The sequence below is a fragment of the Malaclemys terrapin genome, chromosome 1, assembly GCF_027887155.1.
Source record: "Malaclemys terrapin pileata isolate rMalTer1 chromosome 1, rMalTer1.hap1, whole genome shotgun sequence".
Taxonomy (NCBI): domain Eukaryota; kingdom Metazoa; phylum Chordata; order Testudines; family Emydidae; genus Malaclemys; species Malaclemys terrapin.
Genome location: NC_071505.1, coordinates 146577283 through 146602473, shown reverse-complemented (window position 1 = coordinate 146602473; position 25191 = coordinate 146577283). Strand labels below are relative to the sequence as shown.

At 49.5% G+C, this 25191-nt stretch overlaps 1 protein-coding gene across 2 annotated transcripts in view; it reads left to right on the top strand.

Moving 5' to 3' along the window:
- The window catches only part of SIDT1 (SID1 transmembrane family member 1), a 93978-nt gene that overhangs the window by 26822 nt on the left and 41965 nt on the right, over positions 1 to 25191 (top strand). For both annotated transcript variants that reach the window (XM_054042728.1, XM_054042719.1), the window contains exons 2-7: positions 4226 to 4347; positions 5730 to 5900; positions 13075 to 13120; positions 21407 to 21508; positions 23033 to 23116; positions 24755 to 24848. In XM_054042728.1, the coding sequence (XP_053898703.1) occupies positions 4226 to 4347; positions 5730 to 5900; positions 13075 to 13120; positions 21407 to 21508; positions 23033 to 23116; positions 24755 to 24848 (619 nt within the window). The remainder of the gene's footprint in view (positions 1 to 4225; positions 4348 to 5729; positions 5901 to 13074; positions 13121 to 21406; positions 21509 to 23032; positions 23117 to 24754; positions 24849 to 25191) is intronic.

Below are 25191 nucleotides of genomic sequence, written 5' to 3'. Positions count from 1 at the left end.
AAAACAAAACAAATTTATTGGAAAAATACAACCTGCATACAATTTTCTGATGGTTTGCTTATTACCTGGGTGTAATTCATATTAGGGCTGTCAAGCGATTAATAAAATTAATTGCATGATTAATCATGCTGTTAAACAATAATAGAATACCATTTATTTAAATATTTTGGATGTTTTCTACATTTTCAAATATATTGATTTCAATTACAACACAGAATACAAAGTTTACCATGCTCACTTTATATTTATTTTTGATTACAAATATTTGCACTGTAAAAAATAAAATAAATCATATTTTTCAATTCACCTCATACAAGTACTGTAGTGCAATCTCTTTATCATGAAAGTTGAACTTACAAATGTAGAATTATGTACAAAAATAACTGCATTCAAAAATAAAACAATGTAAAACTTTAGAGCCTACAAGTCCACTCAGTCCTACTTCAGCCAATTGCTCAGACTAACAAGTTTGGTTACAATTTGCAGGAGATAATGCTGCCTGCTTCTTGTTTACAATGTCGTCTGAAAGTGAGAACAGATGTTCGCATGTCATTGTGGTAGCAGGGGTCGCAAGATATTTACATGCCAGATGCGCTAAAGATTCATATGTCCCTTCATGCTTCAACCACCATTCCACAGGACATGCGTCCAGGCTGATGACAGGTTCTACTCGATAACGACCCAAAGCAGTGCGGATCAACGCATGTTCATTTTCATCATCTGAGTCCAATGCCACCAGTAGAAGGTTGATTTTCTTTTTTGGTGGTTCGGGTTCTGTAGTTTCCGCATCGGAGTGTTGCTCTTTTAAGACTTCTGAAAGCATGCTTCACACCCAGTCCCTCTCAGATTTTGGATGGCATTCAGGGGTGAAAGTAACATAAAAGACTTACTGGTACAGGGGCGGGGTCTCGGGCAGAAGAGGTGGGGCTGGGGGTCAGCCTCCCCCAGCCAGCCCTTCCGTGGTGCCTGGCCCACGCCGCCTGGGGCTCTGGTGGTGATTTAAAGGGTCTGGGGCTCCGGCTGCTGCCGTGGTGGCTGGGAGCCCCGGGCCCTTTTAAATCGACAGGACTTGGGGCAGCTGCCCCTTTTGCCCCCCCCATTGGTGGCCAGCAGGGCTGCCAACGGGGGGGGGGGGGGGGAATGGCCAGTGACATTAAAGCATTGCTGCAGCACCGCTTTAATGTCAGCTGTGTACGGGCTGGTACTGGCAGCCACTTCTTACTGGTACACCGTACTGACCCTTACTGGCCCATTCCCACCTCTGATGGCACTTCAGATTCTTAAACCTTGGCTCAAGTGCTGTACCTATTTTTAGAAATCTCACATTGGTACCTTCTTTGCATTTTGTCAAATCTGCCGTGAAAGTGTTCTTAAAACAAACATGCTGGGTCATCATCCAAGACTGCTATAACATGAAATATATTGCAGAATGCGGGTAAAACAGAACAGGAGACATACAGTTCTCCTCCCAAGGAGTTCAGTCACAAATTTGATTAATGCATTATTTTTTTAACGAGCATCATCAGCATGTCTTCTGGAATGGTGGTCGAAGCATGAAGGGGCATATGAATATTTAGCATATCTGGCACGTTAATACCTTACAATGCCAGCTACAAAAGTGCCATGTGAACGCCTGTTCTCACTTTCAGGTGACACTGTAAATAAGAAGCAGTATCTCCCATAAATGTAAACAAACTTGTTTGTCTTAGCGATTGGCTGAAGAAGAAGTAGAACTGATTGGACTTGTAGGCTCTAACGTTTTACGTTGTTTTGTTTTTGAGTGTAGTAATGTAACAAAAAAAATCTGCATTTGTAAGTTACACTTTCATGATAAAGAGATTGCAGTACAATACTTGTATGAGGTGAATTTAAAAATACTATTTCTTTTGTTTATCATTTTTACAGTGCAAATATTTATAATAAAAATGATACTATAAAGTGAGCACTGTACACTTTGTATTCTGTGTTCCTAATAGAAATTAATATATTTGAAAATGTAGAAAAAAAATCCAAAAATATTTAATAAATTCCAATTGGTATTCTATTGTTTAACAGTGCGATTAATTGTGATTAATTTTTTAAATCGTGATTAATTTTTGAGTTAATCACGTGAGTTAACTGTGATTAATCGACAGCCCTAATTTATATCAATTTGACTAATAGTTGAGCTTTAAGCTTGTGGGTTATCTGCATCCTATATCTTCTATTGCTTCTTGTATCCCGTATTGCCATTTATATATTCTCTAAGAATATCACTGTGCATTCAGACAAGGAATTCCACAATTTAGATGCCCTAACAGAGAAGAGAAATTTCCTGAGAATTCGTCTAGTAAATTGTATTATTTACTGTATTTTTTTTATTTTGTACATTTTATATTGTATTGTTTACTTCTACTTTACTTACATATGCAATTAGTCCAAAGGAATTTGTCTAAAATTTATTTTTGTCATGATGTCATCGTTACAGAGAGGGATGCTGAAAATTAAGATTATTATTCTATTTTTACAACTTCACCTTGTATATATGCAAATATAAAGCTTTCATGTTTATAAATTCAATCCTTTCTCTGAAAATAATAAATTCTTTTTTTTTTTTTTTTTTTTTTTTTTTTTTTTTTTTTAATGGTATTGGGCCTCTTGACATAGCTTAGGGCCTCAGAATGTCATAATCTGACCCTGGCTGTATGTGACTGAATTCCATCACAGCGATTGTGTGTAGTTAGTGCATGAGACGGGGGCCTGCAGGCAGGGCCGGGTTTAGGTTTTTTGCCACCCCAAGCAAAAAAATGTTGCAGGGTAGCCCCAGAGGGAGCGGAACCCCGGAGAGCAGGACGCGGAACCTGCACGGCAGGGTCCCACCCTCAATGGCCCTGCTGCTGCTTCTGGCTGCCCTGCCGCAGTTCCTGGGCAGCTTGGGCTGCTTTGCCCAGCCCCGGCTGCGGCACTGGAGGGCAGCCGCCCTGCGGCGCCTGCAGGTGGCTCCGTGCGCCCCGTGGGGCGGTCCCCAGCCCAAGTGTCCCCTGCTCAGAGCCTGCCCAGCCCAGCCACGAGGTGCGGGTGCTGCTTCCCTGCGGCGCAAACCGTAGCGCCCCCAGGGTTCCCCCCGCGCACGATGCACTGCTGCTACCAGGGCCGGCGCTAGGCTTTTGCCGCCCGAAGCCACACACAAAAAAAAAAAAATGGAATGCTGCCCCTGAAAATGTGCCGCCCCAAGCACATGCTTGGTTTGCTGGTGCCTAGAGCTGGCTCTGCCTGCAGGAAGAAAAAGGATGATCCCATGGGTAAGGATTGGACTGGTATCCAGGAGAGTGGGGTTTCATCCTCATCCCTGCTAGGCAAATCACTATTGGATGTGGCCAGGTGTCTATATATAGAGAGAATGCCCCTTACCCCTGCCCCAACGTGATCTCTAGGAGACAGGCAGGTCTTGTGTTACAAGCACTGGGATTCAGGAAACTGAGGTCAATCTGGTTCTGCCACTGTCATCTTACTGGCAAAATCACTTCCCCACAGCTAGGCTATTTTGCTTCTCTGTGAGACTTACAGTCCTATTTTGGCCCATTGAGGGTTCAAGAGTCAGTTTGGGCTTGAGGCTCTGGGAGTTTGAGTCTCTTTCTCTGGCTCTGGGGGAAATCTGTCAATCACAGCCTGCTCTCCCTCCTCCCCCTCTCCTGCTCAGGAGTGGGGTTGGCACTGTAATCAGGGCCCTGGGGGATGTTTGGGGATGGTGCAGACCTGACTGGTCAGTCTGGTACTTGGTGTAACACTTTCAAACTGGCAGTAGTGACTAGGCACTGTTCATTGATGAGATGATGGCTCATAAGAGGTGCTGGCTATTTCTGGAGCATTATTGTCCGGGCCGACCTCTGAATCTAACTCGCTGAGACCCCTGCCTTTGCTTTGCCAATGACACCCGCCTTAACTAGTCATTCCTCCCTCAAGCACTTGTGTGCTTCTCCCATGCCACCCCCTATGTGTGGGGAAACCCAGGGAAAACTCCCCATCAAACTTTGTGATTCTGCCACCTTCTCCCTTCTTAAAACCTACCTCTGCTGGGACCCCTACAAACGCTCCCCTCTGCCGCTGGGTGAGGAAACAGCAAGCTGTATCTTCTGCCAAATCCCTGCGTGCTGCCAGGGAGTAACAGAACAAGGGAGTGAAGGGACTGGGGCAGCATGTTGTGTAGTTTCCACTAACACTTGACTTTCCATCTGTCTTCCCACAGGTGGATGCAGTGCGGGTGTATGTAAAGAGTGACTCTGAGGACCTGCAGTATCCCATCCTGTTTGTAGTTCGTCAGCAGAAGGGGGTCCTGTCATGGCAAGTCCCTCTGATTTTTCGAGGCCTGTAAGTGGCAGAGATTCTCTTTGCAGTTTGTAACAAGCAGGTTGTCCCTCCTTCCCCAGTTGCTAAATCTCACCATTTTACTGTAAGTCTAGGAATACTTGGTGCGGTGGCTTGTTTAAGTTTCCCATGGACTCAGAATTGCTGGCATCCAACTTGTGAATTTTCTCTTGGTCAAAATGATTGACATTTTCCATTGGCAAGGTAAATTGAACAGATTGATTCAACTTAGCAATGCCCTGTTTTCAAAGTGTATGTGCAGAGCATCCTGGCCCCTGGCTCTCCTGTGGTTGGCCACACTGCCAACTGGCCATGCTATGGGCGGCTCACAGTTGGCAGATAGCCTTTGCACTTCCTCTTCTTATTCACCAGCATGCTCTTCTCCCCCCCCCATCCCTCAAATGCTGTGCAAAATACGACATGCTGAGAAAATACAGGGGAGACACTTCTCAAAAGCATCAAGCTATGTCCTCAGGCATTTCAATCTGTGAGATACACACACCACACCTGTTTTACAGCTACTTGGAGGGGTGTAGTTAAATAGTCCTTGGCTCTTGTCAAGATTTTACTGTATCTGGCTTCATGAGCCAGGGGAGCAGATGGTAGGCTGGGACACCAGAATAAGTCACTACAGTTGGAGGAGGGAACATTTCTGTATTGCATTTTGCAAATAGAGGTGAATTTCTGAATATCCCCTCAGTGTGGACTTGTCCCAACAATGGTTGGTGAACCTGCCTCTGTGATCCACCAAGTCCTGCAGAGCATCTAGTTGATAAACTGTGAGAGGAGGGAACTATAACTGGTACATGCATCCCATCACTAGAACTTGCACAACTCAGGAACTGGAATTGTTCCTAACCATTGACCTCCAGCACACCTCGACCACATGATGCTGCAGCACACAATAGATAGGCATGTGTGCCTCCACCACCAAACTAGTTCCCAAGGGGGGAGGGATAGCTCAGTGGTTTGAGCATTGGCCTGCTAAACCCAGGATTATGAGTTCAATCCTTGAGGGGAGCCATTTAAGGATCTGGGGCAAAATCAGTTCTTGGTCCTGCTAGTGAAGGCAGGGGACTGGACTTAATGACCTTTCAAGGACCCTTCCAGCTCCATGAGATAGGTATATCTCCATATATTATATTATAACTGACTCATAGCAATCTGGGGTTAAGCTTCCAAATGCTAATCCCCATTCAATTCTCCTTGCTGAGGCAGACTCGCACTGCAGCGGAGTTCCAGGGAAATGGCCTTGTACAGCCTGAGGTTCTGAAGCCACTGCTGTCATCCCGGGTCTGTCTATCTCTGCTAGAATAGAAGGAAGGCATTTTTCTGTTCCATTTTATTTGGTGGCTGTTGGCTTTTTTTCCTTTTGTCTGCTGTAGTTACCAAAGGACCTACAACTACCAGGAAGTGAGCCGTACACTCTGCCCTTCGGAACCCACACCTGAGATGGGACCCTCTGAGCAGATCATATTTGTAGATGTGGCTTCCATGGCACTGTTTGATATTGAGTATGAGCTGCTGGTCACAAGGCTCAAGAGCTTCCAACTCACGTAAGCAGGATTTGTGAACGTGTGCAAGTGGGATTGGTGTGTGTGTGTGTGTGTGTGTGTGTGTGTGTGCACGCACTCGTACAGGGTGGAAACTGCTCCCACTCACATCTAGGTAGATACAAGGATAGTGCCTTCAATTACGCTTTCTTCACATCCTAGGAGAACACATGAGATGAGAAACTTTTTTTTATGGGTGGCACTGAACGGGGGGAAAAATCTAAGGCACTAGCCTCCCCGCTCTTGCTGTTTTAGACTAAAGCTTTCCTGAGTGTGGTTCCCCAGGTAGGCTCACTTCCAGCTGCAAGGGACCAGAGACTCTCAGCTGAGACCATTTATCTCGTGGGTCGGGTCGTTCCTCAGGATCACCATGCCTTAGGGCTCTGTCTCCCTGGGCTACAGGAATGAAGCACCATCCTCACTTTTATGAAAGACTCTGCCTCCTGGATGGGCTTGGTCTGAAGGTGGTCCCCTGGCTTTCAGGGTAAGGAGAAACCCATTCCTCAGACAGGAGGAAGTCAGCCTCCCAGTGACTTCAGGCCCACTGGCCAGGCCTAGGGTTGCGGCTTGGAGCAGCCCTGTTCTGTTGCCTCTTTGGACTAGAAGGAAAGGGACAGGTCACTTCCTCCTTCCTTCTAGGAGCCCCCCAAGTTACTCCCTCTTCCTGCTTAAATAGCTGGCCTGATGAGATTAGGTGGAACTCTTCTCTCCAGCGAGTGGACTAAGTTAGAGCCCCCAGGTAGGGCATGCCTTCTGTCAGGCTCTCTTTGAAGGGAATTAACTCCTTGCCTGCCTGATGCAGCACAAGATGCACACACCTCCTCTCAGGGTGGCAATGGAGGTGCCACACCAGAGACGACTAGGGGTCCATTTGACCAATATTCAATTCCCAGCAGTGGCCAACACCTGATTCAGAGTAAGGTGAAATCTGCCCATAATTCACCTCAATAGCTATGCACTGTTGTGTGGATAGGGGATTCCTTCCTGACTGCTGCACCAATGACCTGGGGCCCTGAAGCATGAGGTCTGTTACTTCTATTGAAACCTGAGCATAACATTCTCCTGTCCTCTACCGAAATCCATCCCCAGTCTGACTCGTGACCTTCTGCACTATTTTTTCTTTAGTTTAAATTGAGCTTGGAGTTTGTCATTGTGCAGTAGGTGCTGATTGGCAGAGTGCTCAGCTAGAGCACCCAGGCCATCAGGAGCCTGCGCATTTATTTCTCAAAAGAAATAGGGAGTCAGTTCGTATCCTTGGGATCAGTGCTCAGAGGGGAGTTCCTTCCAATGTGTATGGGGTGGGAAAGCATCAGCTGCTTTGGTAGCAGGGTTCCCTGCATCTTCCTGAGCAAGATTCCTGTCGGTCTACGGGGATCTGAGTGGAAATGGGATAGGCAATGGGAAGGAAGCATATCTTTCTCTGACACTTGCTGGGACAGCCAGAGGTGGCATGGTTCCAATGGAAAGTCAGGGGCTCTGCTCCACGAGGGAATCCCCGGCAGAGCAGCTCCGATGAACCAGTGCTGGCAGAGAGGTGGCATAGAACCAGAGGACTTCTATGCAGATGGCTTTGTGTCCCCATGGAGCTCTGAGATCTGTGGGGTTTGTGTACCAGCTACCCTGCTTTCTTCTGTAGGCTGGGGTTATGGGGGAAGTCCTCACTCCCACGAAGGTAAGCTGTGTCAGTTTCTTGGCCCCTCCATGAGTATGTCTGCAGGGGGGGGACAATTTAGGCTAGGATTATTTTCAGCACTGCTGCTGTCAGAGATGCTCTCAGATGGGCTGATGCGGGGGGAGGGAGATGCAAGGCCAAATGCGGGGAGCCTGCTGGGACTGTTTATTGGGGGAGGGGTCACTAACAGAAAATGCGGCGGGCTCTCCTTGCTACTCTTTTGTGGCATGGGGGCTCCCCGGGTGAGCTGTGGGGGAAGCTTCAAAGCTGGGTGTGTGAGAAGGATCCTTTTGTGTCTGGAAATGTGCCCTGCAATCAGGGCCGGCTCCAGGCACCAGCTGAGCAAGCTGGTGCTTGGGGCGGCAGATTGTTTGAGGCGGCATTCCACCCAATCCTTGGGTGACACGACTGCTTTATTTTATTTTATTTTATTTTTTTTGTTCTTGTTCCGCTCCAGCCGCCCTGTAGGGGGCAGCGGCGTGGAGAACCAGAGCACTCTGCAGGGCAGTCCTCTTCCTTCCCTCCCCGCCGAACGGAGCGGAGCCCTCATGGCAGGCGGCAGGAGGCGGCGCAGCGTGAGGGGCCGCGTGGCAGCGCCCCTGCTGTAGCCCTGGCCGCCCCCTTCTCTCTCTCTCTCTCCTGCCCGCTCCCTCTCCCTCCCCCCACCAGCCGGTCCGGTCCCCCTGCACCTGCGCTCCAGCCACGCCGTAGGTTTTTTTTTTTTTGCTTGGGGCGGCCAAAAAACCAGAGCCGGCCCTGCCTGCAATGGCCTGGGGAAAAGGAGGAGGGGAGCCAGGGCCAAGTCAGGCCCTGGCTGCATGGCCAAGATGAGACTGGCTGTGGGCTAGCTAAGCCAAGCAACCTCTGTGTGGTGGTGAGAGGGGGCTCCTCCCAGGAGTACAAGTTCTTCTGTCCTCTCACTCACAGCCTGAACCTCTGCGGCTCCAAACGCTGCATCCGGTTTGTCTGTCATCCCACTGTGCTGTGGCCATAGGACAAAGAGCTGGGAACCTGGCTGACTGCGAATACTGGGGCCAGCATAGCCTGGAGGCGGGCACATAGTGGGGAGTCAGGCAATCATGAGCTCTCATCTGGTTCTGCCACTGATTTGCTGTGCGCTTGTCACATCCCCTGTGTGTGCCTCAGTTTCTCAATCTGTAGACCAGGGAATATAAAATACTTCAGTACCGATGAAGAGGAAGGAAAATGCACATTTCTCTTAACTCTCTAAGTTGCTCTTCAAAATGTTTATTTCCTCTCAAATACTTACACACACACACACACACACACACACACACACGCCCTAAATTTTACTCTGCCATTTAAGTGGACAGGTTCTGAGAAAAGTCAGTGATATTGTTCACACAAAATAATCCAGGATAATCCTGTTCCTCTATTTTCCATGAAAAAGCTGTGAACAGTTGGGTTCCTGTGGCCTCTGATTCCCAAATTCTACAGAATAAACAGATCACGGTTTGAAATAGGACAGATGATCTAGATAATTGAATATATCCTCTGCCAGGGCAGAATCTACAGAATTCCAAAGCTTTGCTCAAATCCACTTTGATTGCTCAACAGAATTGTTAACTTTATTAAAATTTCCAAGGATTGATCTAGATTAAAACTATGATACAGAACAGCACTTTAGCTGCTCCATATCCAAACTTAAACACAGATAATGCCACCCAAAACATTAGCACCAACCTTGTGCCACCTTTTCCTCTCCCCAGACACTTCTTTAAAGGGACTACAGTAGCTCACTTGAACTGCATGTCAGCCCATCTGCATACACAGTGAGATAATTAACCCTTTAATTTCTGGACTAAAACGCAACACTTGAAAAGTGCATATCTATCATGCTCATGTGCGTGCACTCATGCTTGCTCTTAGACTGAATGGAAATGAATTCTTAGCCTTTTGATTAACACTGCATATTGCCTTGTATTATGCTGGGATTCTGAATGAGCAGGAGAAAATGAAATCAGTCCTAGAACCAAACAGTGTCCTTCCTGTGTGCTTAAACAATGCACACATTAAGGAGGCTAGTCCCACAGTATTTCTAACCCAAGAGCTGGAGAACTCGCAGAAACACTTGTTGCACAGTCGCCAACATCTGAAAACTTTTGCTGATGCGATTCTCCAACTAAGCTGCCAAATATTAGAAACTGAGATGTAGAGGGTCAAGCCTAGTGGTTGGTGCTGTGGCAGCCGGGCCAGGAACTGGAGCCAGAGGTCAAAGCCAGAGTCAAGAGCAGGTTTGGAACAAAGGAGGAGCCGGGCTAGGAACAGGGCTGGAGCAAGAACAGGGATGGAGCAGGCTAAGCCTGTGAAGTTTGTCGCCATTACCAGGCAGGGGAGAGATCAAGCTATGACGTGATGATGACGCTGTTTCTCCTGTGAGACTTATATACCTACCCTGAGAGCCACTAGACCAGCTCCTGGCTTGTAAATTGGCTGGAGCCTATCACAGAAATGACTTATCACTGCATGTGGCTTAATTAGGCTCTAACTCCTCACATCACCTCCCCATCAAGGATGCTTCCCCAACATCCTTGGGCCCAGCTTTTCTGGAGACAATCAATAGAATTCCTGAAAGAGGTCGGGTGCATGCATGTTACTAGCCAGTTCCCACAAATGGTCGGCTGAGCCATACTGTTTCCAGTCCATGAGGTACATGCTTTATCCTTGGAGGAGCTTAAAATCTAGGATCTGTTCCACCTAGTATTCTTCCTTCCCCTGAACTGTGACAGGAGGGGTGGAGGTTGTTTTTTGCATCTGGGAAAGGAGTTATCCACATATTTATTCAATAAGCAAACATACCAGCTGTATCTTCATAGTATGGGGTAACTGGAGCTTGAAGGCCACCATCTTGATCTGTTGAATGGTCTGGAATGGGCCAAGATAATGGTGGTCTAGTTTCTTTGAGGGTTGGGAGGTATCCATGTGTTGAGTTGAGAGCCATACCTTGTTTCCAACCACCATGGGAGGGTCCTGTCAACGGATTTCAGCATATCATTTGTAGTCCTCCTTGGCTGAGTTTGTGTGATTTTAATTCCTCTCGGATGCAGTGGAGATGTTGAACCAAATAAGAAGCCGCAGGGCCACGGGAAATTAGTGGTACGGATGGATGGAATTAGTGGTGAAAGCTATTATTGGCATAGAAAGGACTTTGGTGTCAGAAACAGGTGGGTTAAGTAAGCTGTGATGGGTCGGGGGCCTTGTTTGAGTAACTGCAGGGCAACTTCAGTGGAGCAGGCATGGTTTGGGTCATTAAACATACATAAAAAAATCACTAACCAATTCATCAAAGTTGTGGAGAATCGGGTCTCTCTGCTCCAGGAGTGGCGATGCCTAATCCAGTGCTTTGCCTGCCAGTAAGCTGATGATGAGCCCTACCTTACTTTGGTTATTTGGGTACATATCTGGGCACAACAGGAACAGCAGTGACATTGATTGAGAAACCCCCAAAACTTCTAATGGTTCCCACCAAATCTCTTTGGTAGAAGGATCTTAGACCACAGCTTATGGTGTGGAAGGACGTGGCACCACTGGGATCTGTGAGTGCAGGAAGGCATTTTCCCATTGTAGCTGGCCACTTGGTTCTGGAGGGCATGCCTGGAGATTTCATTTTGACTGTTGGGGACACCTGCAGGCATAAACAATCCATCTTGGCCACTGGGCCTGACAGGTCAGGCTGCTCAAACTGTTAGAAACCAAGATATAGAGGGCCATGCCTAATGGTTGGAGCAGTGGCAGTCCTGTCTAGTTGTCAGTGCAGTGGCAGCTGGGCCAAGAACTGTATACAGCCAAAGGTCTGAGCTGGAGTCAGGAGTCAAGAGCAGGTTTGGAACAAAGCAGGAGCAGGGATGGAGCAGGGCTGGGAACAAGGCTGGAGTCAGAGCAGGCTAAGGCCTGTGGAGTCTATCATCACTATCAGGCAGGGGAGACTTCTAGCCACAAAATGATGTTGGGCAAACTGAGGTGTTGCTTCTCCTGTGAGGCTTCTATACCGGCTCTGAGAGGTAAACCAGCTCCTGGTTTGTAGATTGTCTGAGGCCTACAATAGAATGACTCATCACTGCATGTGGCTTAATCAGGCTTTAGTTCAGGGATGACTCATCACCTCACCTCACACCATGTTCTTAAGTGTGATCCTCCCCAGGCCAATATGAGGGAACTGGGGTTATTTAGTCAGCAGAAGAGAAGAGTGAGGGGGGATTTGATAGCAGCCTTCAACTACCTCACGGGGGGGTTCCAAAGAGGATGGAGCTAGGCTCAGTGGTGGCAGATGACAGAACAAGGAGTAATGGTCTCAAGTTGCAGTGGGGGAGGTCTAGGTTGGATATTAGGAAACACTATTTCACTAGGAGGGTGGTGAAGCACTGGAATGGGTTACCTACAGAGGTGGTGGAATCTCCATCCTTAGAGGTTTTTGAGGCCTGACTTGACAAAGCCCTGGCTGGGATGATTTAGTTGGTGTTGGTCCTCCTTTGAGCAGGGGGTTGGACTAGATGACTTCCTGAGGTCTCTTCCAACCCTAATCTTCTATAATTCTATAAGGCAGTTAGTGTAGCAAACTCCTCTGAGGCCTTATTCTGGAACTAGGCAGGACCAATACCATAGCTACGCAGCAGCATCTCATGATCAAGCAGCACTGAGATCCCCTCTGCTCCCCTCCTGCTGATCACTTTTTCCATGCACCACTAAAGCTGGTTGAAATGTTTTTGGCATTGCTTTTTCCATTGGACAATGCCAATTTGTCGCATTCGAAATATTCAGCAGGAATGTGTTTTCAACAACCTTTTTTTGGGGGGGAGGGAAATTGAATCAAAGTAGGGTGACCAGACAGCAAGTATGAAAAATCGAGAGAGGGGGGTGGGGGGTAATAGGCGCCTATATAATACTAAGCCCCAAATATCGGGACTGTCCCTATAAAAACAGGACATCTGGTCCCACCCTAAATCAAAGCATGTTAATAAGAGTTAACTTTATTGGAATGGAACACTTCGATTTTTCCATTTCAAACTGTCTGTTTCTAAATGTATTTTATAAATCACAGTATAATATAAAATAAATAATTCAAAATAAAGTATGAAAAAATATAGATTTTTTTTTTTAAATTGAACAGTTCATTTTACAGGAACTTTGTGAAATTTCAGCTCTTTATTCTGATTTCATTTTTTTTTTTTTGTTAAATATTGGACTTTCCCTCTGAATAGAAATTCCAGTTCCAGATCAGCTCCATGTACTACCCTGTCCCAGCACGAAGGGCCTGACTCTCTCTCCCAGTGCTTAAAGCAAGTAGGACTAGTTTGAAAAGAGCCCTTCTTACAAATATAGAAGTGTAAGTCCCCCACTAATGCTTAGCTCACAGCCTTAATGTCTCCCTGTGCTTCATGAATGCAGCTTTGAAGAGCAGTTCCCTGAAGATGCTGTGTGTGTGTTTGAGCATTTATGCTGTGAGCTTTAGAAAGTCTTCACCTTACTGATCTCTTTCTTTTTTAGGACAGACAAAGCCTTTAACTTCACTGCCAGCCCTTCTCAGCCTCAGGTAAGCAGCCCTATGTGACATCAGCTGCATGTGTCTTTTCACATACAAATGGGTTCCAGTATGATCCTAGCAGTTAGAGATGGCAAAGAACTATGGGATCAAATCCACTTCCCTCTCAGGAGGCAGCCTAGTCCATTGCTGTGGCATCTGCATGGGTAGAGTGAAGGGGTAGCACTGCATAGTCTCTGCCCCTCCTGGAGCATGTGCTGACCCTCACACGAGACATTCAGCTCAAGCAATTGAACAAACCAGAAATGTGAACTGGTGCAGACAGACATCATACCTTGCTATGGGACGAGTGCAACACTCCACAGGCCCGGCAACCTGCACTGGGTGTGGATTCACGGTGCTGTGTGCTGCCCAGTGTGGACTTAAGCACTATTGCGACTTACATTGGTTCAGTCACTCTACTACAGTTTGCTGAGATGCAGTTCTCTAGTGCAGACAAAGTGGCAAAGGATGCAGACTTCAAACTGCTACCAGCGCTTGAGTGGTCTGAAAAAAATGTGGTGGGGAGGGGAGGGGTGTCTGTCTGCCCACAGCCCTGCCTAGCAATCAATTTTGCTCCTCCCCACCATTGTCTCTGCTCCGCCTGCAGCTGCTGGGTTTTTTTCTCCCCCGCCAGGCCTGGGAGAGGATGGTGAACTGCAGCCGGGTCCCCTATTCCACTTCCCAAGCTGAGTGTTACCAGGAGGAAGAGGGAGGAGCAAGAGAACCATCCTGTCCCCATTGCTCACAAGAGGGAGTGGAGCCTGCTCCTTTCTCCCTTCTCTGAGGAATGATGTTGGTTTTTGAGGGGACGAGGGAGAGCTCAGCCTGCTTCCTATAGCAGCCCTGATTGGCTGCTCTTCCCCAGGGAAAGCAACCAAACAAAGGGTTCCCACCCACCCCCCCGCGCGGTACTAAAAATGTGCCCCCCTCAGCGGCCTAGCTCACTATTTAGAAACTTATTTCCCAGAGCTGCGACCCAGAACACTTTAAGCGCTATTACCTTGGCTGCAGCGGGAAGGCGATGTTCCGATTGATGAAATCATGACTCACTGATAGGTACAGACTCTTGGTTCAGTCCCCAGCTCTCTGACATCTGGAACATCCAGGCTAGCAGCCATTTGGGGTTTTTCATTGCTGCCTATGCTGGTACAAGCAGATTTTTCTCATTCACAGCACTGAGGGTCATTGTAGCAGCTCTCAATATCCATGAAAACCAGCCGCCTCTATGGATGTGGGGATTCAGAGGGTTTCTCTCTGAAGATGAGTGGTGCAGTCCACCCCCTGGAACTAGTGCAAATTAATCTAAGATCCAATCTGCAGATGCCACCCAACAGATCCCTGGAGCGGAAAACCAGTCCGCTGGCTGCAGATAACTGTTCTTTCCAAACCAAAGCATCCTGGAATCTGTTCTCTCATCACAGTCAAGACTGTGTCAAATACTCTCTTCCTAACCAGCAGGCTCCTATTATAGTCTTACTGGTACATCTGCATTTAGATAACTTGGGTTTGTATCCTGGCAGACACTATTATATGGTTCTTTCTACTCAGAAACTCTCTCATTAGGTACTATGGATTTTTTTAGATGCAATGATATTTCCCTGCCTCTCGGGCATCGTCTGTCCTTTTTCTATTATTTATAGCCAGGCATTATAGTATTCCCCTCTTCTTATCTTTCTGCCATGTTTAGTTGCGCCTATTAAGTCAAAGTAGTCTTATATTTCCAGGAATCCCCATTTCCCATTTTTTGCCATCAGGCTCCTTATATTATTCTATGGACACTTCCATATAATTTTTATTTACCTTTAGGAACATGGGGTTGATGGTGGTAGTTTCTTAGGCACTTGTACAAAGCCTATTAAAGTCAATAGGAGTCTTTTCACTGAATTTAGAGGCTTAGGATCAGGCCCTGAGCCATCTTTGATGGAACTGCAGTCTGTTTGTCACAATGGATAATGTACAAGGTTGTTAATTTTACTTTAGGATCAGGGTGCTCAGAACACCATTTTTAAAAACACCCTAATAGAGGCTCACACTCTATGTATATTCCAACTTAAAAAAAATACAGCAAGAGGACCCCCCCCACACACCAAAAAAAATGCCACCATGGTGAAACAACAGAGTAAAAGAGGCAGTTGGGGGCAAAAATGCATCCTTTAACCCAGGGGTTGGCAACCTTTCAGAAGCGGTGTGCCGAGTCTTCTTTTATTCTCTTTAATTTAAGGTTTCGCGTGCCAGTAATACATGTTAACGTTTTTTAGAAGGTCTCTCTCTATAAGTCTATATTATATAACTAAACTATTGTTGTATGTAAAGTAAACAAGGTTTTTAAAATGTTTAAGAAGCTTCCTTTAAAATTAAATTAAAATGCTGATCTTATGCCGCCAGCCTGCTCAGCCCGCTTCCAGCCTGGGGTTCTGTTCACCTAGGCCTGCAGTGGGCTGAGCAGGGCGACTCGAGGTCAGGGCAGAGGGCTGGGAGGGGTGTGGAGGTGCAGAGCAGAAGGCTGGTGGGGGTGTGTGCAGGGCAGAAGGCTTGGGTGCTCGGCTCATGGGGGTGCTCCCAGCCCCCTGCCCGGAGCGCCTCATGGCAGGGGGCTGGGAGGGATATGCCCTGTTCCACCCCCTTCCCCCAGGCTCCGTCCCTACCTCTCTCTGCCTCCTCTACGGAGCTGTGTGCATGCTGCCGCTCTTCCCCCTCCCCCTCGCTAGGGCCATCGCGGGCAGGGAGAGGGAGGAGGAGGAGGGGCAGAGGGGCCAGAATGCACCAAGCTGTGGGAAGAAGCGGGGGAGGAGGGAAGCTTGGCTGCTGCAGGACCAAGCTTCTGCCTCCTGCCCCCGCAGGGGAGAGCAGTGGGCGGGGGGGGGGTTGAGTGGGGCGGGGGGCCAGGACCTCCACCACCACCACTCTCCCCTGCCGGGGCAGGAGGCAGAATCTTGGTCCTGCATAGGGTGACCAGATCACCCAAGTCAAATATCAGGACGCGGGGGGAGGGTGACGCGGGGGAGGGGGGGGAGGAGGCTGTGGCAGGGGGGGCGTGGCCAAAAAAAAAAAAAAAACCTTCCTCCGCAAGCGCTGGAGAGAGGCCCGGGAGACTCAGGGGAAGCGCGGGGCCGGGGTGAGTAAGAGTCCGGCCTGGTCCCGAGCAGGCAGGACTCAGTTGGGTGGTGCTGCGGGGGAGGAAGCGGCCATGGCGCTCAGCGGCTGCGGCTCTGGCGCCCCCGAACTCTCCGAGCCGGGACCTGCTGCAGGGACCCAGCAGCGCGCACGCTGCGCCCAGCCCCTGGCCAGTCGCATCTGGACTGTTGTCCAGCTGGTGCAATCCCGAGGCGGCCCCGGAGCGGGGGAAGCAGGCCCCAGCCCCCCCGTCCCGCTCGGGTCCCGCAGGGGAACGAACGGGGCTGGGCTGCCGATGCCTCCGCCCCAGGGCCACCGCGGGATAGCACCAGCTGGGCAGCAGCCCAGACGCGACTGGCCAGGGGCTGGGCCCAGCGTGCACGCTGCTGGGTCCCTGCAGCAGGCCCTGGCTCAGGAGGTTCGGGGCCGCCACAGCCGCAGCCGCCGAGCACCATGGCCGCTTCCTCCCCCGCGGCAGTGGGAGCTGCAGCAACGGTTGCTCCCGAGTCCCGCTGCCCGGGGGGGAGAACAGCTGCTGCCTGGCCGCGCGGGCCGCCCCTCTCCTCTCCCTACCACCCAACTGAGTCCTGCCTGCACTGGGCCAGGCCGGACTCTTACTCACCCCGGCCCCGCGCTCCCTCTGAGTCTCCCGGGCCTCCCTCCAGCACTTGCGGAGGGAGGAGGAATGGTGAGCCCGGGGAAGAGGCGGGGATTCGGGGAGGGAGCCAATCGGGGGAGGAGGGGGTGGTGTCGGGGCGGGGTGGGGGGTGCGAGGACTTCCGGGCTCCAGGCTCCGGCGCATTTTCTTGTTTGTCCAGTGTCCCGACCGCACGTCGGTCGGAACGCGGGACAAACAAGGAAATATCGGGACAGTCCCGATAAAATCGGGACGTTTGGTCACCCTAGTCCTGCAGCAGCCAAGCTTCCCTCCTCCCCCACTTCTTCCCCCAGCGTGGTGCTTTCCGGCCCCTCTGCCCCTCCTCCTCCTCCTCTCAGTGGGCAGCAGCGTGCCACTCAGAATTGGCTCGCGTGCTGTGTTTGGCACGTGTGCCGTAGGTTGCCGACCCCTGCTTTAACCACTGGAAGTCAAATGCAACTAAGAAAAATAGAAAGGAACATAAACTCTGGCAAGTCAAGTGTAAAAGTATAATTAGGCAGGCCAAAAAAGAATTTGAAGAGCAACTAGCAAAAGACACAAAAATTAACAGCAAAAAAGTTTGAGTATATCAGAAGCAGGAAGTCTGCAAAACAATCAGTAGGGTCATTGGACAATCAAGGTGCTAAAGGAGCACTCAAAGAAAACAAAGCCATAGTGGAGAAGCTAAATGAATTCTTTGCATTGGTCTTTACTGGAGAGGAGCCATTCTTTCTAGCTGACAAATCTGAGGAACTGTACCAGATTGAAGTGTCAGCAGAAGAGGTGTTTTGGAACACACTGATAAATTTAAACAGTAATTAGTCACCAGGACAAGTTGGTGTTCACCCAAGAGTTCTGAAGGAACGGTGATATGACATTTTAGAACTACTAACTGGGATATGTACCCTATTGCTTAAATCAGCTTCAGTATCAGATGATTCGCAGATTACTGATGTGATCCTGATTTTTAAGAAAGGACCAGAGGCAAATATGGCAATTACAGGCCATAAGTCTAACTCCAGTACCAAGCAAACTGGCTGAAACTATAGTAAAGAACAGAATTTGAGCATAAGCTTTCGTGGGCTAAAACCCACTTCATCGGATGCATGCAGTGGAAATTACAGGGAAACTAGAGCAAATAAGTTTCATATTTTATGTTAAGAAACACTTCAGTTACATCCCCATTAAAAATTTTTCCCCTTTAAATGTTTTCACTATTTTTTTTTCTTGGTTGTAAAGTCCATTGTTCATTTGTACAACCAGAGGAAAAGAGCTGTTAAAAGGTGTTTACTTAGGGTTACCATATCTCATAAATAAAAAAAGAGGACCCTCCACGGGCCCTGGCCCCGCCCATTTCCCCACCCCTATCCCTGCCCCAACTCCACCCCTTCCCCACCCTAACTCCGCCCCCTCCTCCCTCCCACTCCCAGCCAGGGGGAAAGGGCTGCCCCAGTGCTACCAGCTTCACGGTTTCCCGGGCAGCCCCCAGACCCTGCGCCCCCAACCGGCGCTTCCCCAGCGCAGCTGGAGCCCGGGAGGGGAAGCGCCCAGCCGGGGGCGCAGGGTCTGGAGGCTGCCCAACAAACCGTGAAGCCGGTAGCGCTCGGGCTTTGGGCAGCCCCTATGCCTCCGGACCCTGCGCCCCCCCGCCGGGCACTTCCCCTCCGGGGCTTCGGCGGCTCTGCGTAACTTACACTGTATAAGTTACACAGAGCCGAAGAGGAGCAGAGCCCCCGCAGCTGGAGGCTCTGCTCCTCTTAGGCTCTGTTTAAGAGCCGGGCTGCCCCAGCGCTACCGGCTTCGGGCAGCCCCCGTGCCTCCGGACCCTGCGCCGCCGGAGCCCGGGAGGGGAAGTGCCCGGCTGGGGGCGCAGGGTCCGGAGGCAAGGGGGCTGCCCGAAGCCGGTAGCTCTCGGGCAGCCCTGCTCTTAAACAGAGCCTCCAGCGGCTGCGGCTCTGTGTAACTGACACTGTGTCAGTTACACAGAGCCCCGGCGGCTGGAGGCTCCAGCCACCGCGGCTCTGCTCCTCCCCGACTCTTCGGCTCTGTTTAAGAGCCGGGCTGCCCGAGCGCTACCGGCTTCGGGCAGCCCCCCCGTGCCTCCAGACCCTGCGCCCCCAGCCGGGCACTTCCCCTCCCAGGCTCCCGCGGCGCAGGGTCTGGAGGCACGGGGCTGCCCGAAGCCGGTAGCGTTCGGGCAGCCCGGCTCTTAAACAGAGCCGAAGAGTCGGGGAGGAGCAGAGCCGCCATTTTCCCGGACATGTTCGTTTTTTTGGCAATTCCCCCCGGACGGGGGTTTGACTGCCGAAAAGCCGGACATGTCCGGGAAAAAGAGGACGTATGGTAACCCTAGTTTACTTAGATCAAATGCAGCAGCAGTCAGAGAGGATGTGAGCAACTACAAAATGAACAATGGGAACTGCAAGAAAGGTTTCCTCCTGAAACTTTTGGAAGCTCTTGTAGATAATCGCTCAACAAAAAATGACCCATTTTAACGCAGTCAGAACTGAATTGATGTGGACACTGATAGAATCACCCACTATCTACTCTTATTTTTTAATGTGTGTTTTAAGTCCTTTGTTTAGTGGTTTGTTTTTTGCTTACCCTGAATTAGCTAAAACTGGGAGGATAGGCTGAATGCACAAATGGGAACACAGGTAGGTGCCGAGAGCCCACAACTCCAAATCAAGTCAGTGAGAGCTGCAGACGCTCAGCACATCTCAGGATTGGGCCCTAAAATTTAGGTGCACAGGTAGCTAGAACAAATCCTTTATTTTCACTCACACTAGTCACCTCACACCAGATCTGTACCCTCTTAGAAGGCACAGTAAAGATGGGGTGCAAGCAGAAGGAGGGTACAAAGATAAGCTTAAAGACACCTTTGCACTTTGCTAATTCTGGCCTGCTCTAGGAACTGGTGTGGCCCCAGGGGCAAATTACAGCATGCCTGGCTGCTTTGCATAGCTATCAATGGGCAGCTCGGCAGCTAGGAAAGCTGGAGTACAAAACACTCCAGTTACTCCCTTGAGCTGTCCTCAATCACCCCAGCATGCCCTGTGCTGGGAACTGCTCAGGAGGGTGCTGTGAGACTTCCTACGTTGGTCCTATGTTCATTCTGTACTTGGGGAATTACCAAGGGGGCCGTTCCACCCCTTTTACGCTCAGAGGAATATAAAGTTTTCCGCCCCTGTTAAAGGTGGGGTGTCTGTATAACTGGTTCTCAGGATCTGTTGGTAGGCAGCTGCAGATTCTTGTGGTTTTTGGCTGGAATGAAGGGATTCTGCATAGATCTGAAGGAACAGGTTCAGCTCATTTTCCAAGTGTTGTTTGCTAGGATTTACAGCTGTAACACAGACAGATTTTCATTTCACAGTAAGCCCTTCATGTCTGTAAAATGGATACAGAAGTAGAAACTGGCAAACTTGGAAAAATTCTGGTTCGGTTCTGCTTTGAGCTCAAAATTGAAAGCAGGAAAACTGCTTTGTGAGGGAAATGATTCTTGCCTGTCTCCAAAGATAGGAGTATGAGGTCTTGCTCATATATAAGGGCTGTGAAATTAACTTAATTATTAACACAAATCCGTGACAGAGCTGAGATTATGGTCCACTGGATCACAGGCCAGTTTGACCAAAACCACAGCCAAAACCAAAGAGTGTCTTGCAGTTGGTGCTTTGCCTGTGTACTGCCTAGAGTCATGCAGGGAGCAATGCAAAGCTGGAAGCATGCTCAGTGCATCTGGAATGTTTGGAGATTTTAGTAGCTGGTCTCTGACACCCTGCACTTAGCCTGTGCAAATGGCAATTTTCACAGGCTTATCCTCTGGCCAAATCTGGAAGACTTTTCATGGGGATAGAAAAAGATACTTCTGTGACTCCAGGGCTATCCCTTTGCCAAATTTTAAATACCAGCTCCAAAGCATGGAGGCACTACAGTTCTTCAAAGAAATGGAAAAAAAGTGTTAACATTGGCAAAGCTACCCTAACATCATTCTCAGAAATGGCGAAACCAATTTCACTGAAACTTAAAAAATCAGCCTGAGAAAAGTAGCAATCACTGACATTTTTTTTGGCTAAGTCATAAACAGAGGAAAATGTTAGGCAATCACAATTATAGCCTACAGGCTTCCTCTCCCCCCACCCCCACCATGGCATTATAAATAGTATAGAAACTGCCGGAGGCAATTGTTGCAAATTAAAACACTTTACTGTAAAATCCCACCTTTTAAAACATTACCTGTTGGAGTATTATGATGAGCAGGAGTTATGCTGAAACTCTGGTGCCATAGAGGTATCTGGGGTTAAACTCTGTGCAGAGAGGGGCTGGTGCAGTCTGTATCTTTGGCCAGCCATTTTGAGGAATACGAAGGCCTTTCAAAACACTTGAATTCCAAGTGACTAGTTGGACTGCGGAAGCCTTCCATGCCTGACATCTCAGCCTAGATCAGAGGGCTGTTCTGTTCTCTTGGGGATGTTATGGAGCCAGTGGCAGAGGGACTCCTGAATTGTAATGCACAAATGGGAGCAGTGATCCTATTTTTTCTGCAGTATTTTCTGTACAAGTTCCCTCCAGATGTGGATTCCGTCATCATCAAGGTGGTATCTGAAACCGTCTATCCCTGTTCTGTTGTCTCCGTCCAGGAAATTGTGGTAAGTCTAGAGAGGGGGCTCTCAGCCTGCAATGGCAGATGATCTAGAGGGTAGGCTCTGGGTATTGGTATTCTACCTTCATCACCACATGTGATGTATTTCAACCCAGTAAAGATATGAAGCCTCAGGGGCCAGTACTGCAGAGTAACAATACAGGAGGAGCTTGAAGGGAGGCGAGGGGCCTGTGGAATGAATGGGAAAGGCCTAGCTGCTGAGTTCTAAGTAGCTCCTCAGGTGATATTTTTGCCAGTGTTAGTGAGGGTAGTGAGCAAGTTAATGATAATGCTCCCATCCCAAGATCTGAAGGTGCTTTTCCTTGCCTGGAAGGTAGGACAGTATCATTCTCTCTCCATTTTACCGATGGGTAAATGGAGGCACAGAGAGATGACTTGATCTTTCTATAGTCACACAGCGAGTGGGTGGCAGAACTGGGAGGGGATAGCAGAAATTCTGGCTCCCAGGCTTGTGAATAAGTCACAGGACACCCCTATTTGTCCCTGCAGTGTCTTCTTTCCCCCCATTCTCTCTCTCCATCCCTCTCCCTCTCCCAACCTTCTTTGTTCACTGTTCGCTCTCTCTCTCTATTACCTGATCCTTTCTCCTCCCCTTTCCCTCTGGCCCAATCTCCCCCCTCAATCTTTTCCCTGAATTCCTCTGGTCCTCTCCCATTCACATCATGACTGCCTCCTGCAGGTGGAATTTGCTGTTGCTCAGAGCCAGGAAGCAGCAGTACTGGCCACCTATTTCTTCTCCCTTCCTGCCCTGCTATGCAGGATGGAGAGGCTCACTCAGAGTAAGGGAGCAGTGAATAGGGGAGGGAGAGGTGAAGGAAGCAGCCTTGAAACCCTGAGAGCCACCTCTAATAGCTGGGAGGAGGCGATGAAGTGGAAACAACAATCTCGGCCTGCAGCCCTGCTCATGAGTGGCCTTTGAAATGACACAACTGAGAGGGCGACAATGGGGGCAAACGTGTGACTGTCACTCTACATAGCAGGTACAGAAAGGGGAAACATGGAGCCATGGGGTCTGTCGTGAGGAGGTTGGGGATAACAGGAAAATGAGGACCAGGCCTAGACTCATAGTAGAGCAGCTTAGATTGCTATAACAAATGTCTTCTCCCCCTGCTTTATCGGGGCTTTCAACTGAGAGATTCAGAGTAAATGACCTGGAGTAAATAAGCTGCAGCTTTGTTTGAAGCTGGGACCTTGCTGAGAGAGACCAGCTGAGCCCTGGCCATGGCTGGTGTTCTCAGCACAGCTTCGCTAGCCCCTGAATGCTGCTGATGTTGCTGCCTGTGGGACTCCAGGCAGGGCTCCTCTAGTGCTCTTCATGAAGCCCTGATGGGGAGGTGAGGAGAAGATGACAAAGCCAACTCGAAGGCCCAAAGGAGTTTATTTTTATTAGGTTTAGGGAAGTTTTTTCCACACCAGGCCTATCAGGGAAAGCAAGTTTGTGCTGCTTCTGGCTCAGAAAATGCAGTTGGATTTTTCAATTATGTTTTTTTATTACTTCTGCCTGTTTTAGTGCCCTGTGTATGATCTGGACCACAATGTGGAGTTTAATGGTGTTTACCAGTCCATGACAAAGCAAGCTGCCATCACTGTACAGGTGAGACACTAATTTTGTCAGTGCTAATTTCCAGTGACTCTGTGTGCCTCCTCTCTGCTTAATCATTTCATCTGGTGCTCAAGATCAGGGGTTCTTGCGCTTTTGGATAGCATGACCCACATCTTAATACAAACGGGGAGCCAGTTTCAGAGAGACGGTGACTTGCCTCAAGCCACACAGCAGGTCAGTGGGAAAGCCAGTTTAGGAACAAGGAAGTCTCCCAAGTTCTAGATTTCCTTCTTATTTCTCTAAGAAATGACTGACTCCCTAGAATAGACTGTGTGCTTGATCCAACATGCTGCTTTACCCATAAAAATAGGCCCCCTTTTTGCAATCTCAGCAGCAAGGCCACATACCAGAAATTCAGCCCAACTTCAGGCTTTTGAGCCTGCCAGCCACTGGCTCCAGGGTCTTCACGCTTCACCCTATGTGGGCTGGTAGGGAAACTCAGACCTGCCCTCTACACTGGGCTTCCTGTGACTGGCAACTAGACCTTCCTCACAGTAGGGTTGCCAGGCATCCAGTTTTCGACCGGAACGCCCGGTCGAAAATGGATCCTGGTGGCTCTGGTCAGCACCACTGATGGAGCCGTTAGAAGTCCAGTCAACGGCGCAGTAGGGCTAAGGCAGGCTCCCTGCCTGTCCTGGCTCCACGTGGTTCCCTGAAGTAGTTGGCATTTCCCTCCAGCTCCTAGGCGGAGGTGTGGCTATGGGGGCACTGCGCGCTGCCCCCACCCTGAGCACCAGCTCCACAGCTCCCATTGGCCAGGAACTGCTGCCAATGAGAGCTGCGGAGGCAGTGCCTGTGGACGGGGGCAGTGTGCAGAGCTGCCTGGCTGCCTCTCCACCTAGGAGCCACAGGGAAATGCCAGCCACTTCTGGGAGCCGCCTGAAGTAACTGCCGCCCAGAGCCTACATCCTGAGCCCCCTCCCACACCCAAACTCCCTCCCGGAGCCTGCACTCTGTGTCCCCTCCCACACCCCAACCCCCGTCCCACCCCTGAGCTCCCTGCTGCCCCCAAACTCCCTCCCAGAGCCCACACCCCCTCCTGCACTCTGAACTCCCAGCCCCACACCAGAGCCCACACCCCTAGCTGGAGCCCTCACCCACCCCTGCCCCAGCCCAGATCCCCCCACACCCTGAACCCCTCATTTCTGGCCCCACCCTGGAGCCAATACCCCCAGCCCAGAGCCCATACCCCCTCCCACACCTTATATCCCAGCCCAGAGCCCTCACCCCCTCTCACACCCCAACCCCCTGCCCAGTCCAGGGAAAAGTGAGGCTCAAACCAGGGTGTGTCTTTATTAGGGGTTTGCTCTAGTGCAGTGGTTTTCAACCTGTGGTCTGCGGATCCTTAGAGGTCTGCAGACTATGCCTAAACTTTCCAAAGGGATCTGCACCTTTATTCCAAAATTTGGGGGGCCCACAAGTGAAAAAAGGTTGAAAACCACTGACTAGTGTAAGTAGATCACTTTTTTTTTTTAAATTGATGTAGTTAGATCAGTGCAACTTTTCTAATATAGAGCAGGCATTTAACTACATTGAGTCCTTTAACTGGCATGGGAGAGGAGACTCCTCCTCTGCAGCCCTGTCCTCCCTCACTTTTCACAAGGTTCTCTCTTGTTTGTTTCTGTGCAGAAGAAGGATTTCCCAGGCGAGCAGTTCTTTGTTGTATTTGTCATAAAGCCAGAGGACTATGCCTGCGGGGGCTCTGTGCCTTCCTCTATCAAGGGTAAGATGAACTAGGGGACTGGCACACTGCACCACTGGGGTGGGGAAGGGTAAACACCTTATGTTACTGTTTGTGGCCCTCCTGTGGAATGGCAATAGTGTACACCAAAGGGAGCCACTACAAGGAAGGGTCACTGAAACGAAGGCAAATGGGAGATCCCAGAGGAGGAGTCTGGATAGAATGCAGCTTTGCAGACCCAGAGCTTCTTGCAAATCTTGTGGGGTGGATCCAGGAGCTGTAGCTGTACATAGGATTGGGTCAGCCCGTAGAGTTGAGATGACAGTTTGGAGAAAAGAAGTGGTTCCTGTGATTGGTAATTACTAAGCTGATCCACTGTGGACAT